General features: G+C 40.2%; 1 protein-coding gene across 1 annotated transcript in view; it reads left to right on the top strand.

The window, feature by feature from the left end:
• Positions 1-18,941, top strand: part of LOC121857005 (neuropeptide CCHamide-1 receptor-like) — a 97,047-nt gene extending 78,106 nt beyond the window's left edge. Inside the window, exons 4-6 of the mRNA XM_042352809.1 lie at positions 7,576-8,732; positions 14,481-14,755; positions 15,320-18,941. Coding sequence (XP_042208743.1) covers positions 8,342-8,732; positions 14,481-14,755; positions 15,320-16,039 — 1,386 coding nt within the window. The 5' untranslated portion in view covers positions 7,576-8,341 and the 3' untranslated portion in view covers positions 16,040-18,941. The remainder of the gene's footprint in view (positions 1-7,575; positions 8,733-14,480; positions 14,756-15,319) is intronic.
• The last annotated feature ends 1,403 nt before the right edge of the window (positions 18,942-20,344 follow it).

The following is a 20,344-nucleotide window of genomic DNA, read 5'->3' as shown; positions in this document are numbered from 1 at the left end:
AAGGAAGGAAGAAAGGAAGGAAGGAAGGAAGGAATGAAGGAAGGAAGGAAGGAAGGAATGGAAAAAGAGGAGGAAAGAAGGAAGGAAGGAAGGAAAAGAAGGAAGAAAGGAAGGAAGGAAGGAAGGAAGGAATGGAAAAAGAGGAGAAAAGGAAGGAAGGAAGGAAGGAAGGAAGGAGGGAAGAAAGGAATGGAAAAAAGGAAGGAAGGAAGGAAGGAAGGAAGGAAGGAAGGAATGGAAAAGAGGAGGAAAGAAGAAAGGAATGGGAAATAAGAGGAAAGAAATGGAGAGTAGTGAAGAAGGAGCAACAGAGAATGAAGCTAATGGCATCTTAAAAGGTAGAGGAATAATCCGGATAATAAAGGATAACGAAGAGAGGGAAATAATAGAAGAAAGTGGGAAATAAAGCAGATAATGGTGGAGCTAGGGAGGAAAATGGTTAATAATTGTCATGGGAAGTAATGATAGTGAAGGATAGTGATAATAGACCATCATGGTACCATTATAGGCTATTAACGGAGTGTAATCAATGGTAAATGGTGTAGTCAGAGGAGTGATTGGTGTAAGTTCTTTCTTTCTTTCTTTCTTTCTTTCTTTCTTTCTTTTTCTTTCTTTCTTTTTTTCTCCTTTTTTTCTTTCTTTCTTTCTTTCTTTCTTTTATTTGTTTGTCAATTTTATATTTATCCCTGATGCTCTACGCCTCTCTCTCTCTCTCTCTCTCTCTCTCTCTCTCTCTCTCTCTCTCTCTCTCTCTCTCTCACTACACGTCTCTGTATGTGTGTGTGTCTCTCTCTCTTTCTCTCTCCTTAGTTCTCCCTCTTTCTCTCCTTCCACTCCTCTATTACTTCTAAATATCCAGAGAAAAAAATGATTCTCTTCTCACTTTGTTTCCTCCCTCTTTCCTCCCCATGTGTGCGGGAGGAAACGTTTGCCAGGCTAATGTAAACAAGACAGGGAAACGTTTGACGAATATCGAACAAATCAGCTGACAACGTTTCTGGGGGAATTTCTAATTGTTTTTGTTTTTTTAATCTCACTTATTTACAGAGAGGTTGTGAGGGGGAGTGTGATTGGTGTGAAGGAGGTGTTAGAGAGTCTGTCTGTCTGTCTGTCTGTGTGGTGTCTGTCTGTCTGTCTGTCTTTTTTGTCTGTCTGTTTTCTTTCCTCTTACTCACTGCTCTCTCATTGTGCCTTACCCTTTCACCTCCCACCCCTCCTGTCTCTCTCTCTCTCACTCTCTCTCTCTCTCTCAACTCTAACCTAACCTAACCTCACACTACACTTAATCTTCACGCTTTTAAAACACAAGATTCACTTAACTAACTCACACAACATGAAAGACCTTTGAGATTTAGTACGTAAAAAAAATCCTCAGCTTATATATACTAATCCACCCCCCTCCTCCTTCCTTCCCCCCTCCTCCTACCCCCTCCCCTACCCCTCCTCACCCCCCTCCTCCCTTCCCCCCCCCTCACTGATTAATACATGTATAGAAAATGACGAAAGGTGAAATTAACACAAAAATGGACATATTTTTTTGAGGTTGTATATATTATGAAAAATAAAATTCATCCCAGGGTTAAGTGGTGGATATGAATGTGTGAATTACATACGGTGTGTGTGTGTGTGTGTGTGTGTGTGTGTGTGTGTGTGTGTGTAATGATCCAGAACGTAAACCAAAGGGGATATGGGAACTTATTCATCCACAACCAATCACAACTCACAACACAACATTAGATCCCTGTTTACGAATAAGAAACCAGAACACATTTCAGACTCATTTCTCAGCCAATCACGACCCATAAAACCACCTTAGGCTCCCCAGCACATAACCAATCACAGCACACGAAATTCTAATTACTTTTTGACATTTGAAGATAATAATAAAGCTTAATGATAGTTCCCTTGGTCAGACTGCCTGAGGGGGAGGGCCCCGTCTTAGTCATGTTGTGAATAAATGAGTTTTGGTTGAATCTGAAGCAACAACATGGGAAAATGTGTGTGTGTGTGTTGTGTGTGTGTGTGTGTGTGTGTGTGTGTGTGTGTGTGTGTGTGTGTGTTGTGTGTGTGTTATAATAAAATATTATGATTGCAGATGCAAGATGAACTCTCTCTCTCGCCTCTAGGTTACCATGGTAACATCTTCCCTCCCTTCTCCCCTCTTTCCTATTGATATCCCCTTAGCTTTCATCTCTCTTTCTTTCTTCTTTCCTTCATTCTTTCTCTCTTCCCTTCTATCTTCCTTCTACCTATAGTTCCCTTCTCCTTCTGTGTTACCTTATCATCCTTGTTCTCTTTTATTTCCTTCTCTTTAACCTCCTTCTTCCTAAACATACTTTAATCATTTTTCTTCTCTTCCTTCATTTTCACTCCATTTACCCTCCCACCTCCCCCTCCCCCTTCCCCACCTCCTCCCCCCACCTCCCCCCACCTCCCCCACTTCCCCACCCCCCCCCACCTCCCCCCACCTCCCATTCTTATCTCATTCAGCTCCAGGCATTTCCCTTCTTGCATGGTTGTCTGGAGTTCTCTCTCTCTCTCTCTCTCTCTCTCTCTCTCTCTCTCTCTCTCTCTCTCTCTCACTCTTACAATAAACATCGTTATATTTGGTCATTAAATTCACATTATATAACCAGGACTTCAGATAGACCTCCCCCATTCCCAGACAGGTATAGCACACGATACACTATATCCGGTTACCTACATCAGGATGTCCGGATAAGAAATATTTAACCGGAATTAGTGGTTGTTTGAAGAGGGTTTTTTTGCAAAGTCATCTGAGTCAGGCCAAGTTATCTGCGTCAGGCCAAGTCATCTGCGTCAGGCCAAGTCATCTGCGTCAGGCCAAGTTATCTGCGTCAGGCCAAGTCATCTGCGTCAGGCCAAGTCATCTGCGTCAGGCCAAGTCATCTGCGTCAGGCCAAGTTATCTGCGTCAGGCCATTAAGGCGTATGATTATATTCTATTTATGTTCATGTATTATGTGTATATATGTGTATGTATATGTGCATGTATGTATTATGTGTATATATGTGTATGTATATGTGCATGTATGTATTATGTGTATATATGTGTATGTATATGTATGTTTGGGGCAATTGGTGACGTATATTAAAGTAATTATTTCTACATGAGAGTTCAGTAAGACCCGTCAGCTGTGTATGGGAGGAGGAGGAGAGAGGCAGAGGTAAAAGGAGTAAGAAGGGGAGAGGAAGAAGGAGGAGAGGAAGGAGGAGGAGGAGAAGGGAAGGAAGAGGAGAGAGAGGGTGAACAGTTTATGAAAAAAAAAGGAATAAGGAAAAGAAAGAGAAGAAAACTAAATAACATAGAACGAGGAAGAGGAGGAAAGGAGAGAGATGAAAGAGACAGAGAAGAAGAACGAGGAGGAGGAGGAGGAGGAGAAACATGAAAGTGTGGAGGGAGAGAAAGAGAGGGAGGAGAAAGAGGGGAATAGATAACAAAGATAACAGAGGTAGGAATAACAGAAGATTTACACGGACGAAAGGGAAGAACAAAGTAGAACAGAAGAAAAACAACGAGAAAGGCAAAGAACTGGAAGTACACACACACACACACACACACACACACACACACACACACACACACACACACACATACGAACACATACATACATACATACATACATACATACGTACATATGTGTATGTAAACATGTACACGTATGTCAACTGAAACTAATGTACACACTAAATTTCACTGTGTAATTGTGTACAAGTTTAACAAATAGCGCGTCATGATTTTTTGGGTGGGGTTAGGTTAGGTTTGGTTAGGTTTGGTTAGGTTAGGTATATACATCTGTACTGACCACTGATGGTTTAAGAAGGAAATACCTCTTAATTCATGGTATATCCTATGTCATTATACAGTACACATATGACGTCAGTATCCATAGGTGTGGTGATATACATAGTGGCGTTGTGCTGTACCTCTGTTAACCTTTGTATATGTGTCAGTATACAGTACACATATGACGTCAGTATCCATAGGTGTGGTGATATACATAGTGGCGTTGTGCTGCACCTCTGTTAACCTTTGTACATGTGTCAGTATACAGTACACATATGACGTCAGTATCCATAGGTGTGGTGATATACATAGTGGCGTTGTGCTGTACCTCTGTTAACCTTTGTACATGTGTCAGTATACAGTACACATATGACGTCAGTATCCATAGGTGTGGTGATATACATAGTGGCGTTGTGCTGTACCTCTGTTAACCTTTGTACATGTGTCAGTATACAGTACACATATGACGTCAGTATCCATAGGTGTGGTGATATACATAGTGGCGTTGTGCTGTACCTCTGTTAACCTTTGTACATGTGTCAGTATACAGTACACATATGACGTCAGTATCCATAGGTGTGGTGATATACATAGTGGCGTTGTGCTGTACCTCTGTTAACCTTTGTACACAGTTTGTCATGATGGGGGAAAAAATGCCAATATTTGTGCAGGAATATTTCCACCAAAAATGCGAAGTGTGTGTCGTTTACACTTATACAATGCCTCACACCTTATAACACCCATTATATATCACACAGCACAAATCTTACCATTACACACACACACACACACACACACACACACACACACACACACACACACACACACACACACACACACACACACACACACACACACACAGTCACCATAAACAAACTTCTATAATAACCTCAAATACTGGTAAACATTCCTAATAATTCAGGTACATCCCGGTAACTACACGAATATCATAAATAGATTACCTGGAAGTACCTGGAACTACCTGGAACTACCTGAAACTAATACCTGGATACATTTTTGCCAATAGGATTTATCACAAAGTCCAAAATGTTCCTTAAAGGTAGAAAATAATTGTGATATGGAATCTTTCAAGTCGTATCATTTTGGTGAGATAATTTTGGACTGAATGTGAGGTCAAAATCAATGGTCGAGGTCAAAGTCATTGGAAGAATTTAAACATAGAAGGTCAGGAATTACTTACATTACAGAAATCAACCAAAAAAAGACATAAAATCTTCAAATATCCCGATTCTTTAGAGGTTTCTTGTAGGCGACGTTTCAGTGACCCTTGCGTGACCCTAGCTTGACCCTAGCTTGACCCTAGCTTGACCCTCTACTGTAAACATGTACAAAAAAAACTACTTCAAGATATTCATGAGGAAAGAGGAGAAAGTTTTTTTTAAGGCAATGAGATCAAGGCAGAGCGAGACAGACAGGAGGGAAATATCAACTGTTTTCCGGGAAGCGACACAAGAGAAGGGATGTGCCAAGCGACAGTCAACGATGAGGTGATGAAACCAGGGAGTGCTATTTTTAGGCGGGGAAATAATGTTTATGATCCAGGATTTTGAGGAGTGAGGAGAGAGGAGGAGGAGGAGGGGGAGGGGGAGGACGAGGACGAGGAGGAGGGGGAGGACGAGGAGGAGGGTAGATTAGGTAGGAAGAGGAGGAAGAGGAATAGGAGATAGGAGGACGGTCAGGAGGAGGAAAGCAGATTAGATAGAAAAAAGGAAGAACAAGAAGAGTAGGAGAAGAGGATACAGTAAGAAGGAGGTGGATGGTAGAAAGAGGATGAAGAGGGTAGAGTAGGAAGGAAGAATAGGTAGGAGTAGAAGGAAGAGGAAGATAAGGTGAGGAGAAATAAAACACAAATGATTCTTTAATAAATTTCTACAAGTCTATTTACTATTCTTCCTGGAGTATCAAGCGTGACGTCACATGTAAACAAACAAATCCAAGTCCCAAAACAGTTAACTTTACTACAACATCAACAGATCATTCCGTATAATAACGTAAATATAATCTACCAATAGGAGAATATTTACTAACACCCTTCTCAGCCAATCAGATGCCAGAACTCTCAAGGTAAACAGCCAATCATAATAACAAGGTATTCATGGTAGTTAGTCGTGATTAGATGTTGCTGACTCGAGTCCTTTTTAACTCCGGGTCATGTTGTCGGTGTTGTGTGTGTGTGTGTGTGTGTGTGTGTGTGTCACGGGGGGGGGGGGTGTCCAGTGACTTGTTCAGGGTCGTGGCTCTCAAAGGATTCATAGTAATTTCCTTTCGAGGAATTTTAAAACACGTAGCTTAAGTTCTCAGCCAAAACGCAGAAATTATTCCCTCATTTTTTTCACTGTAAGAGTTTTGTAAAATATAGATTAGTTTCCCGTGGTATATATCTCATTATAAAAAAATATATATATATATATATATATATATATATATATATATTAGCGTTCGTTATATTACATGCAAGTTTAATATAGTTTTGAATACAAGTAATTCCATTTTTTTCAGTGAATGATATAAAATTCTCATTTAGCGGACTTTTCACATATAGCGGACTTTTCTCATATAGCGGACGTAAATAAGACACTAAACCTGATACCAGTCACCTTAAAGTTATTGCAATAGGTATTCACACTAATTAGTACAGGTGCGAACAGAGAATTTCCACCTTACTCCAATACGTAGCTGCTAATTACCTTTCGCTAATTAATTACTTTTTGTTTTATTTCAGATTTTTTTTTATTATTTTTTTTCCTGTTTGTAATTCTCTCTCAGTTGTAATTATCTCTCAGTTGTAATTATCTCTCAGTTGTAATTTTCTCTCAGTTTTAATTATCTCTCAGTTGTAATTATCTCTCAGTTGTAATTTTCTCTCAGTTTTAATTCTCTCTCAGTTGATAATTCTCTCTCAGTTGTAATTATCTCTCAGTTTTAATTCTCTCTCAGTTGTAATTCTCTCTCAGTTGTTCTCTAAGTCTCTTCCCAGTTCTCATGCTTCAGTTTTGAGTAATACATCTTGAGGTATTTTTAGATGGCGGTCCTAATGTCTCTGGGATCTTGCTCTCCTTTATCTCCCCTCTCTCTCTCTCTCTCTCTCTCTCTCTCTCTCTCTCTCTCTCTCTCTCTCTCTCTTTCTATCTTCCTCGTGTGTGTGGAGGGGGTGGAGGAGTGTCACTGATGGCTGCTTAGTGTTTCCTCCTTCGCCTCCTTCTTCTTCTCTCATTTTCTCCCTCTTTTTCGCAATTTTTCCTTACTCTTCCTCCTCTAATCTTTCTCCTCACATCATCTTGTCCTTCTTACTCTTCTTCCTCCTCCTTCTCACTCTCACCTTCTTACTCTTCTTCCTCCTCCTTCTCACTCTCACCTTCGTACTTTTCTTCCTCACTCCTCATCATCCCCTCACTCTTCACCTCCCCCTCCTTCTTTTTCTCCTCTCATTCCTCCTCCTTACCCCCTCATGAACATACCTCCACCATTTTAATTTTTCTCAGTCTTCCTCAAAAATTGGCTTTAAGATGCAACAAGTTTCCTCCCAGTTTCCCTCAAGTTTTCCCTCGTCTTGAGTCATACTGTAAACAAATGTATTTCACGTAGGCAGTTAAAATAAATTAATTATATAAGGTAACGATGATTAGTGAAACTTTATTATTATTATTTTGGTATTTGTATGTTTGTCAGAAAGTGATATTTGAGTAAGATTTTATATTGAAATAGGAGCATTGATGTGTACTAACTAGTGTTTTTTTTGTGTTGCAGGTAGATGGAGCCAGGTAGGAACCACAGGTCAGCGAGGGATTGATTGGTATAGATGAGAAGCTTCTACCTAGCTACTACACAGCATTTATCACCTGTGGAAAAAAAAACAATAAAAAAAACTAAAAATCATACTGAGAAAATATTAATATCTTTTATATGTATCGGGTGTAAATAATGTTGTTGCAGATACACCTATTGACATTACTTCTAAACGTAATTATCTACTACAGGTGAGACGCCCTTAAGGAACCTATACCATGGAGACCAACACGAGGATCATACTTATCACTGAGGACTTGTTACCAAATATCAAGTTGGTTACGTAGAACAGTAACATAATAGTGAATAGTGAGAAAAAGTTCGACGGTAACAAATAAATTAACTAGAAACTTTGTGTTAAGTTTTATTTGGGTTTATTTTTTAAAGATCTGGAACTTGTGATATAAGAAAGATGTCTGTTTGTATGTCCTGATCAAGTTAGTGTGGAGACTAGTGAGTGTGTGGAGTGTAGAGTAGTCAAGGGGGTAACTGGTATTGTGTGGAGTTATATTGGGATTTTATGAGTAAACTTAAAATAAGAAATAGTCAAGGAAAATGGTGAAGTGTCGAGCATAAGTCTTTAAAAGTCTTAAATAAAAGAGTCAAGAGTTATCATACACGAGAGATACCCTAACAAAAGAGAAATCTCAAGAGTGACATAAACACAAAACCAAATAGAAAATTATTGATTACTGCAGCAGACATCTTACGTTCCTGTAGTTCCAATATGGCGGATCTGAGCAGTCACCAGAATTCCAATATGGCGGCGGGGAGCATTAGCAACACCACAGAAAAAGATCAGGAACTATCTGCTGGTGTAGTGGACGTGGGGCCTCTTACAGGGGGCCAAACGTTCCTTCTAGACCCCAGCATCACCACCAGGGCCTATCTGTGGCTCTCTACTACCATCAAGAACGAAAGCTGGTGGGGTCCTTCTGACGACTACTCTCTCTCTCTCAACCTGACGGAGGAATACTTCACCTCCGTCAACGTAACAAACGACGGCATCTACGAGAACGACACTAACGTCACCACCGGCTACGTCCCCTACCCTCAACGACCCGAGACCTACATCGTCCCAATGCTCTTTGCCATCATCTTCATCGTTGGGGTTATTGGTGAGTACTAGTTCCTCGTATAGGTAATGAGGGACAATATTAATCCTTTCACTTCCCTCCCTTATTTCTCGCTTCCTTCCTGCCTCATCCCTGACCACTCCTTCCCTACTTCCATCCTTCACTCCTCCTACTCTCCCTCTATCCATTTCTCTTCCGCCTTATCTTCATCCATTTTCTACCCTCCCTCTATCCTTCTCTCCCCTCCCTGCAGCATAACCAAGGCGAGATACTAACCTTCATTTTTTAGACAACATTAAGTGCAGGCAATGATACTGGAGATGGCTGCATTACCAACTTGAAATAATAATACATGCTAATGCTTTCGTGAGGCTCAGTGTTACCAACTAGGAGGGTGTAGCTTAGAATGCATTGTTACACTGATGCCAAAAAAAAAAAAAACGCTGAGGACAATGTACCTCAGCACAAATAGGTCTCAGCACAAATAGGCCTCAGCACAAATAGGCCTCAGCATGAATAGACCTCAGCACACATAGGCCCTGGTGTTAATAGGACCTAGTACTATTAGACCACAGTATCTAACCAATTAATGGGATTTGGGGCCCATTGAGATTAAGAGCCTTCAGGATTGGGGCCCATTTAACAATATGAGTAGAGTAAGGTTATCAGTGCTGGGGTCTACTTAGCCAGAGAGCAATTAAGCCCTTTGGAAAGTATCAGTTGTACCAGAACAGAGAAACACTAATTGCAGTGTTACCAGATGGGTGGATGAGCTGCAATTAACTGTTCTGAGACACACACACACACACACACACACTGTATATTTCACCTGAAGATTAAACTCCCTAATGCTACCTGGGTTGGTTTGGTTAGGTTAGGTTAGGTTAGGTTATACTCATTGCAAATTCCAGTGTTACCAGAAAAAAAAATAGGGAGGTTTATTACTGTCGACTTTCCAGGGAGTTGTTATCATCCTCGTTCCCTCCTCCTCCTCCTCCCCCTTTCCTTCTTCCCCCTCCCTCTCTCTCTCCTCTTCTCTCTTCTGTCTTTCCCTCTCCTGGCCCCGTTTCCCTCCCTCTTCTCCCTCTTCTCCCCTCGCTTCCCTCCCGCTCTTCCCATCCTCTCCCCCTTCCCCCTTCTTACTGCTCTCCCCTCCCCTTTCTCATCCCTCTTCCAATCTTCTCCCTTCGTCCTACTCATTCCATTCCTCCGTCTCTACCTACCCCCACCCCCTTCTTCCCCTCTCTCCTCCTCTCCTCGCCCCCTCACCTCCCTCTCTTCCTCCCACTCTGCTTTATGTCTCAGATGTGTAACGTGAGTTCCATTAGAGACTCAGAAACTTGACCCGGAACTAGTAAAGCGATTTCCGGGTAAGGTGAAGGTGGTGTGTGTTGTGTTATTACAGGTGTGTTATTATATGTGTGTTATTGTAGGTGTGTTATTACAGGTGTGTTATTACAGGTGTGTTATTACAGGTGTGTTGTTTATAATTCCACACAATACTTTATCATAAACAATCATCACCATCTAATTAATTTCCAGCAATTTGAATAATAGTAATAATAATAATAATAATAATAACAACAATAATAATAATAATAATAACAACAACAATAATAATAATAACAACAATAATAATAATAATAATAATAATAATAATAATAATAATAATAACAACAATAATAATAATAATAATAATAATAATAACAACAATAATAGTAATAATAATAATAATAATAATAGCAATAATAATAATAATATGATCTTTTAACACCTAGCACATTAACACATCGTCACCCTCCCTCTCTGGTGACTTGGCCAATCGTTAATATAAATCAGTGTTGAATCCTATTAGTTATGGGGAAACGACCCAATTTCCATACCAAATTGTTACAATATCCACAGCTGTCTTACCCCCCACATTCCTCTCTCTTTTCCTCCTTCCCCTTTCACCCTCACCCTTTTCCTTCCCCCTACCCCTCTACTCCACCCCTATCCTTCAACTTTCCCCCATCGTATCTCCCTTACCCCATTCTCCCACCCCTTCCTCTCTACCTCCTTTCTTTCCCCACCTCCTCTTCCCCACTCCACTACCCCTCCTCACTCTTCCCCACCCCCACACACACTATAGCAACACACAGCAGCTAACAGCATCAGGAGGCTGTGTACTCAAGGTCCCTGAGGGTATTGTATTAACTAACAGCTGTGGCGTGAATGGGTGCTTCTGAGTCCAGTCCTTAATAGACCCCAGTCTCTACTAGACCCCAGCCCTGTGCCCTACAGATCCCAGTTCTAATAGACCCCAGTTCCAATAGACCCCAGTTCTAATAGACCCCAGTTCTAATAGACCCCAGTGATCTTATAGACCCCAGTTCTAATAGACCTTAGTTCTAATAGACCCCAGTTCTAATAGACCCCAGTTCCAATAGACCCCAGTTCTAATAGACCCCAGTTCTAATAGATCCCAGTTCTAATAGACCCCAGTTCTAATAGACCCCAGTTCCAATAGACCCCAGTTCTAATAGACCCCAGTCCTAATAGACCCCAGTTCTAATAGACCACAGTTGTAATAGGCTCCAGTTGTAATAGGCCCCATTTCTAATAGATCCTAGTTCTAATAGACCCCAGTTATAATAGCCCCAGTTCTAATAGGCCCCAGTTATATTAGTGTAATTTAGGCGACATCTTGGTTTAAAATCGTAGGAAACACAAAGCAACATAACTCAACATAACGCAACAGAAAGCAACATAACGCAACATAACGCAACAGAGAGTAACATAACTCAACATAACGCAACAGAAAGCAACATAACGCAACATAACGCAACAAAGAGTAATATAACTCAACAGAAAGCAACATAACGCAACAGAAAGCAACATAACACAACATAACGCAACAGAGAGTAACATAACTCAACATAACGCAACAGAAAGCAACCTAACGCAACATAACGCAACAGAAAGCAACATAACTCAACATAACGCAACAGACGTGTATAATAACTCAACATAACGCAACAGAAAACAACATAACACAACATAACGCAACAGAAGTAACATAACTCAACATAACGCAACGAACAGCAATATAACTCAACATAACGCAACAGAAAGCAACATAACGCAACATAACACCCAACAGAGAGTATATAACTCAACATAACGCAGAAAGCAACATAACGCAACGCCAACGCAGCAAAAGCAACGCGCCTGCTTGCAACAGACAGTAATATAACTCCAACATAACGCAACAGAGAGTAACATAACTCAACATAACGCAACAAAAAGCAACATAACTCAACATAACGCAACAGACAGTAATATAACTCAACATAACGCAACAGAAAGCAACATAACACAACATAACGCAACAGAGAGTAACATAACTCAACAGAAAGCAACATAACTCAACATAACGCAACAAAAAGCCACAAAAACTTAGCTCATGCGATATCAGATAGACTCAGCCTTACCAGGATCTAGTGTATGGCTCTAGAGAGGAGCAATTTAATGCCATGCTAAATGAGAGGTAGTAGGATGCAGTTTAGCTTACATAGAGTCTCAGGGGAATTTTGACGACATCTTGGCTGCCATTAGTGTGTGTGTTGTGGTATAAGAGGAAGAGGTATAATGGGTCTCAGAAGGACTAGTTAAGGGGAAGATAATGGTTAGTTTAGGGGAAGATAATGGTTAGTTTAGGGGAAGATAATGGTTAGTTAAGGGGAAGATAATGGTTAGTTAAGGGGAAGATAGTGGTTAGTTAAGGGGAAGATAATGGTTAGTTAAGGGGGAGATAATGGTTAGTTAAGGGGAAGATAATGGTTAGTTAAGGGGAAGATAATGGTTAGTTTAGGGAAGATAATGGTTAGTTAAAGGGGAAGATAATGGTTGGATTAGGGGAAGATAATGGTTAGTTAGGGGAAGATAATGGTTAGTTAAGGGAAGATAATGGTTAGTTAAGGGAAGATAATGGTTAGTTAAGGGGAAGATAATGGTTAGTTAAGGGAAGATAATGGTTTAGATCTTTATTATACAGATGATGATGTATCATTTTATTATTGAAGATACACACACACACACACACACACACACACACACACACACACACACACACACACACACACACACACACACACACACACACACACACACACACACACACACCCCCACACACACACACACACACACACACACACACACACACACACACACAACACACACACACACACACACACACACACACACACACACACACACACACACACACACACACACACACACACACACACACACACACACACACACACACACACACACACACACACACACACACACACACACACACACACACACACACACACACACACACACGATATATGTGGTTGGTTGTAAACAAAGGGTTAGCGATGTGTGTTTCCAGAGACCAAGTAGACAAATGAAATACAATAATAAACAAACAACACAATTAGATAAACAAGCAGATAATTCTCCCTTTCCCCCCCTTCCCTTTTCCACTCCCATCTCTCCCGGGAATAAGAGATGAAAGGGGGAGACAAAGGGAAAGGGGTGAGGAAGAAGAGGGAGGCATGAGGAATTGTGTGTAATTATCCTTGGTAGAGAGAGAGGGACCATTTGCTCACTTCCTTCCTCCCTCCTTCTCCTCCTTATTTCTCCTCCTCCTCCGCCTCCTCCTCCTTTTGTCGTGGGCTATGGGTCGATTTTGTTGTCGTCAATTTATGTGTCTTGAACAATATACCACACGAGTCCTGTTATTAATATATTTTTCAATAGAGACAAAAGCCTTCTTCCTCTTCTTTCCCCTACACCTCCTAATCTTCTTATCCTCCTCTTCCCATACTTTTCCTCCTCCTACACCTCCTCCTCTTCCTTCTCCTCCCACTCCTCCTCCTCACCCAATCCTCCTCTTCCTATTCCCACGGCCATTTGGTTGTGTTGTCCTGGGTAATGTGCCCCTGACAGCTTCTTATAAGAGTTGTCATTGATGGTCTAGGAATAATGATGCTTCCTGGAGTCACATTACTAAGTTAAGTTACAGAGAATTGTCAATATAATGTGCCTTATTGCATGTGTGTGTGTGTGTGTGTGTGTGTGTGTGTGCGTGGGGGGGGGTGTGTGATGGTTCGAAAGTGAGTGACATTAACACACATTTAAGTCTTGTAGTTAGTTGTATCTTTAGAAATTGTTATGCTGATGACAGAGTGGGAGAAGGTCCTGTCTGTCTGTCTGTGTATCTGTCTGTCTGTGTATCTGTCTGTCTGTCTATCTGTCTGTCATTATATCGAATGTCCGTTAAAATCCGTTAAATAAAGGCTTTACTATATCATAATCTAAAAATTTTTAAACTGATCTAATCACATGAAAACGTTATCACTCCAGTACTAAAATGACTTAAATTATTTCCATGTTATTGAATATAAACCAATATAAATTTTAAACTATTTTGATGTGTGGTTTTTTCGATGATCCAACGCCAAATGTGTTAAACTCATTGGTTATTGAACCGAAATGGAACAATAACGATAATGTTGGCTTGATTGAACGTAAGTGTGTGTGGTGGTGTGTGGTAATGTGGGAGTGTGGCAGTGTGGTAGTGTGGTAGAGAGAGAGAGAGAGAGAGAGAGAAAAAATGACTAACTCACCACTACCCCAAGAGTCACCACTAACCCCTTTATCACCACTAACCCTTTATATCACCACTACCCTAAGACCCTAAGAATCACCACGACATCATCATTACTTCACCACTAACTCACCACTCTACCCACACAGGTAATGGTGCCCTGATTGTGATCTTCGCGCGTAACAAGACACTACGCAACGTACCCAACACCTACATCATCTCCCTGGCGCTTGGTGACCTGCTGGTGCTCTTCTTCACCGTCCCCTTCGTCTCCACCATCTACACCATAGAGTCGTGGCCTTATGGCGGCTTTGAGTGCAAGTTTAGCGAGTTCGTGAGGGACATCTCGGTGGGGGTGACTGTGTTTACTCTGACGGCGCTCTCGGCTGATCGCTATATGGCTATTGTCTCTCCTGTTAAGAAGGTGAGGTCTCTGTCTCTCTTTGTCTCTCTCTGTCTCTGTCTGTCTGTCTGTCTCTGTCTCTCTCTTACTTCCTGACTGAAAGGTGAGAGCAGTGTTGATCTCTCTCTCTCTCTCTCTCTCTCTCTCTCTCTCTCTCTCTCTCAAGTTAATACTCGTGAGATAATTCTGTAAGGTCAATATTTTTTAAAGGATGAGCAATTATTTCTCTTCACTTTCTCTTTTTCTTTTTTTTTTCTTGAGAATTTATCATACTTACGAATATTCTTTGTTTTTGCATCAGTTGAAGTGAATCGCTTGTTAAGGAAATTGTTGGAAGTGTCGAGCATCTGAAGAAACTGTGTCAGTCTTTAGAAGTCTTTTGTGCCAACTGGGTGAAACTCGTGATTATTTTTCTCTTTTAATTCTAGACGATTTTGATTTTTCGCTGTTGTTTTTTTTTTGTCCTATTATTATTATTATCATTACCTGCTTGAAGACGTAGGTTAGGTTAGGTTAGGTTAGGTTAGGTTAGGTTAGGTTAGGTTAGGCAGATGGACTGACGATATATGTTTATCTCTTACACAGGCAGTGGGAGCAGCGAGAGGAGTAACAGTACGTACAGCTGTCAGCATCTGGGTGGTGGCTGTTCTGCTGGCCACACCTTCTGCAGTGTTCTCCAGCGTGCGAGTCTTCAAAGTCTCTAATGTCAAGTCCATTAGTGTGTGTTATCCCGTCCCTGAGAACTTCATCGACTGGTATATGCCGGCTAGTATCCTCACCAAGGCCCTTATCTACTATCTCCTGCCTCTGATTGTCATAGGGACATTCTATCTCCTGATGGCTCGTCACCTCTTAGCCTCTGATGTTCCCGGGGAGTCACACGTCTTCCACAAACAGATTCGTACCCGTAGGAAGGTTGCTAAAGTCGTGCTGTGTTTTGTCATGATATTTGCCGTATGTTTCCTACCCACACACGTCTTTCTCTTGTGGTTTTACTTTGATCCGGAAGGTTCCAATAATTACAATGACTTCTGGCACGCTCTTAGAATCGTCGGGTTTTGTCTCGGCTTCATCAACTCTTGCATCAATCCCATCGCTCTTTACTGCATCTCGGGAACCTTCAGGAAACAGTACAACCGCTACTTGTTCTGTTGTTGTTGGGGAAGAAGTGGACACAGGAACATCAATTCGCTCCGTTCCGTACGTTCCAGTGGCTCTAGATACAGGTGCTCAACTCTCCGCCCCTCAGAGACTATCACCCTCACTACCCTCCTTCATGAGAGGACCTGTGCCGTCTCCTCATGACACACGAACGTCAGTCCACGACACCCGAGCCTGGACGACACAATCACATGCACCAGACTCGGCTCCTCCCACACGCTGTCAGACAACACCCAAGGTATCAACAACGGCATGGCTATCTATGAGGTCGTCCAGTTTTAATAATACAAGTGACACAGGTGGTATGAAAGTCCCAGGCTGAGAGATAGTGTCCCAGGCTGAGAGATAGTGTCACAGACTGAGAGATAGTGTCCCAGGCTGAGAGATAGTGTCCCAGGCTGAGAGATAGTGTCCCAGGCTGAGAGATAGTGTCACAGACTGAGAGATAGTGTCACAGACTGAGATATAGTGTCCCAGGCTGAGAGATAGTGTCCCAGGCTGAGAGATAGTGTCCCAGGCTGAGAGATAGTGTCCCAGGCTGAGAGATAGTGTCCCAGGCTGAGAGATAGTGTCCCAGGCTGAGAGATAGTGTCCCAGGCTGAGAGATAGAGTCCCAGGCCTATGACGTGAGGTGACCGAGGGGATACAGGAGGACAATTCTCTCCGTCAGTCAAGTCAGTCAGTCAGTCTGTCAGTCAGTCAGTCAGTCAGTTAGTCAGTTCACCATACCGTTAAAAAAAAAGGTTGTACTAATGACTGACTTTACATAAGAACATTAACATAAAATATTAAATTTGATGATAGAGTAACATAGAATTATCCAACGTTTGTTTATGTTTTAGATAATCGTGTTACTGAAACCAGACGAAGATGACAGTCTAAAGTGGGTTAATAATCTGGTTAATAATTCAGTCCTCCTTTTCTGATGACCCGTTTCTAGGATTATTTATCACCTACATATGTCACCTTAATTACTCTTGATAATTATGACATATACCTGAATGTTGATGATAATTACTGGTGTTTATGTACATCTGTTGTATCATAATTATGGGTATTTGTTGTTTATTCGAGATATTTAAAGTATATGTCGTAGTAATTAAATAATGTATATATATATAACAAGATGTTTTTGTTAGTCAGAGAAAATTTGTTTAGTAAATAAATAAGTACAGCTGTTGTGTCTTTGTTTATAAGGAAAAAAAAAAGCACAGGAGCTGTTTTTGTAGACTTGTGTATTAAGGAACCAAAAAAAACAATAAAAGTGTTCACATTAAGTTTTTACTCACGGCTCGTTTATGAATGTTAAAGCACAAATATTTCCCTCACATGTTTGTTTAAATATTAATAACATATTGAAGGAGTTATCTCAGGGGGGCTTAAAGACACCCTATTGACGTCTCCTGTAAACAGATAACCCCTTAAGATGGTAACACACACCCTTTAGCCCCTTAACCCCTTAACCCTTAACCCCTTAACGATACTCCTGCTTCTGTGAATATAGTATAAACGGTTCACGTATCATAAAACATTATTCTTGGGTATAAGGAAAGGGCTTAGACGTGATATAGAGAGTTAGAATCTATATCAAGATCTCCCTTATATATCTTTGTCGTGTTTAGTGTTCACATGACTTAAATCCTTGACTTCTCCTGCACAATGTCGCCCCCCCCCCCCCGAAATCCACAAATCCAGGACCAATATTCTAAAAAAATAGTCTCAAAGTAGTTTATCCTCGTTACCTCTAGCTAGTGACTGTATACAATCCGTTTACTTCATCTTCTCCGTGTGGTTAGTTCCTCGTAAATGTGGATCCACTTCTTGGTATCGTAAGTAACAATAAGTAACAGTGAGGATACTTAGATACTTAATTACTTACAAGCACTACAGGTTACAGGTACAATGGTTCAAACTACGAAAATCCTGACCTGGTTTTGAAGTTTCTTACGATATCAACTTCATTGCCACATTAAACTGGGGTATATATTTTTTTTCTGTGTCTCAAGGCTTTTATCTCTGGCGATAAATACACCGTCCGATTAATGTGTAGTTTTATAAGACAACTGTATATGTGTGATAGGATTATATATATATATATATTTTTTTTTTTACGGGAATTAGCTCACAATCTTCCTATATTCCAATTGTTAACTTTTTATTCTTTCTGTTTTGATTAGTGTTATTTATTTTCTGATTTATTATTGAGTATTTTTTATCACCTATTTTATCCATATTTTACCTTTTTATCTCCCTATTTACATCTTAAGTCATACGCACAGTACAATATGCTTCTGAGAGAGATTTGACCCATTGTAATAATATTCTACACGTAAATAATATTACTCTACGATCTTTAACTCAAAACCAAAATAATAACAAAGCAAAAAACAGTAGAGGGATTTAACTCTCCCGTCTGTGGTATTTACCCAACGTCGTGAATTCTAAATCAAAATATAGATGACAACATTGGAAATTTTTAAGCCCTTACGGAGAGATAAAAAGATAGTTTAAATATCGTGAGTTTTTCTTTTAGTATAATTTCTGGGTCATTAAAGCCGCCAATTAACTTCGTGACGTCTGTTAAGTGAGGCAATTACATCACTTCTCATCTAATTACAAGAAAAGTATTTTATCGTGGGAATCTGTTTTTTTATATTGGCTCTTCTCGTTTCCTGATGTTTGTTTTTTTATATTGAGAGCCATGTGTGTGTGTGTGTGTGTGTGTGTGTGTGTGTGTGTGTGTGTGTGTGTGTACAGTACTGAGGTAATACTGGCACTTGTGTTTCATTCTTGTGTCTTGTGTTTCATTCATCAGGTGTTGTGTTGTCTATAAGATCCTCACTACCTATAAATGCGATTCAATTATCCAGCTTTATGTGAGTGTTGTTGTGTCCAGATATTACTCTTTAGAAAATGTTAATATTTCTTATACAACTTTTACTTGCATGTAAAGATTATATACCTTTTGGAAATAGTGTATTTGTGTAATAATAATAATATATGTATGTGTGTTTGTTTGTTTGTGTGTGTGTGTGTGTGTGTGCGTGTGTTTGTTTGTGTGTGTGTGTCTGTGTGTGTGTGTATGTTTGTGTGTGTGTATGTTTGTGTGTGTGTGTTTGTGTGTGTTTGTTTGTGTGTGTGTGTGTCTGTGTGTGTGTGTGTGTATGCTTGTGTGTGTATGTGTGTTTGTGATATATGTCCAATTCACTTCCTATGTAACCCATCACTGTAATATGTGGAACTGTAATCTATGTACTGTATGATCGTCATGTTTAGCTACTGTAAAGATGTTTGTAATGAACTCTGTATTTACCAACTCATACTGTAGTCATGAAATTGGTGGCTGTTTGTATATTTCATCATGGATTTCATGTATCGATTTACGAAGGCTATTTTGGGTGGAATTACGAACTCGAAATGTGTGAAATTTACCATAAGAATCTTCACAAACTCTATAAAACACGATTCACATACCAAACAAATCACCAAACTCAAACATAAACATGATATTAGACCACAAAATAACAAAAAAAAAATCGAAATTAATCCCCAGATGTGATTTACCAGAAGGAAAAAATCGCTTTCAAATCCCTTTATGCGAATTTGGTGATTTAAAATTACACGATCAAGTAAACACTCGAATCCTGATGAGAATTTTAGTTTCGCGGGACAAATCTATTCGGAATATATAAAGAAAATGATCCACTCTTGTATATATCAGACACTCATCCCTAGTATTTGTAGAGTAAGCGATCATCTGTAGCACCATGATTACTGCTGACTTTGAGAATATTAGAATGACTCGGAATTAAACCTACGTGTGGTATGATGCTCAGTTGTTTTCATTCGAGTAGATACGTTTTTATTTACATATTTCATCAACTACGGTTCTTTCCTCATGTTTCCTATATAACGAAATGGGGTAGGATGGGGGTACACTAAACTATCTCACGGGGTAAAACAGATACCCCCCACTAAGCTAACTCATAATGTGGAACAAATACCCTCCATCTAAACTTACTTCAGAAATATACCAGAAATATATCGTGTGACACCATGAAGAAAATGGGGAAATAGATCCCACGTATATTCAGTCCCTCCTCAGCCGTCTAGTGATAAGTGACATAGATCTGATTAAGCTCTCCTCCACACTGCCCGAACACTCCACAGATATAATCCAAGCTTGATCTGCCTAAGCTTCTCATAGAGTCTCCCGTTTCAATACCAATCTCTTGCCGCGTCTCTCAAGGGAATTAAATAAATTTCTGTAATACGTATTTTTTTCTTTGGTCTGGGGTCTTACCTGAATGATGATGATATTGATGATAATGATATTGATAAAAAAAATAGTATTAAACATATTTTCCAACATTCCTTCTGGTAATAACATCATAACAAAAACATCTCACATACATTAGAGAAAATCCCCCAGATAATATTAACAACAAC

The sequence above is a fragment of the Homarus americanus genome, unplaced genomic scaffold (assembly GCF_018991925.1).
Source record: "Homarus americanus isolate GMGI-L3 unplaced genomic scaffold, GMGI_Hamer_2.0 scaffold44060, whole genome shotgun sequence".
NCBI lineage: Eukaryota > Metazoa > Arthropoda > Malacostraca > Decapoda > Nephropidae > Homarus > Homarus americanus.
This window is presented reverse-complemented; position numbering and strand designations above follow the sequence as displayed.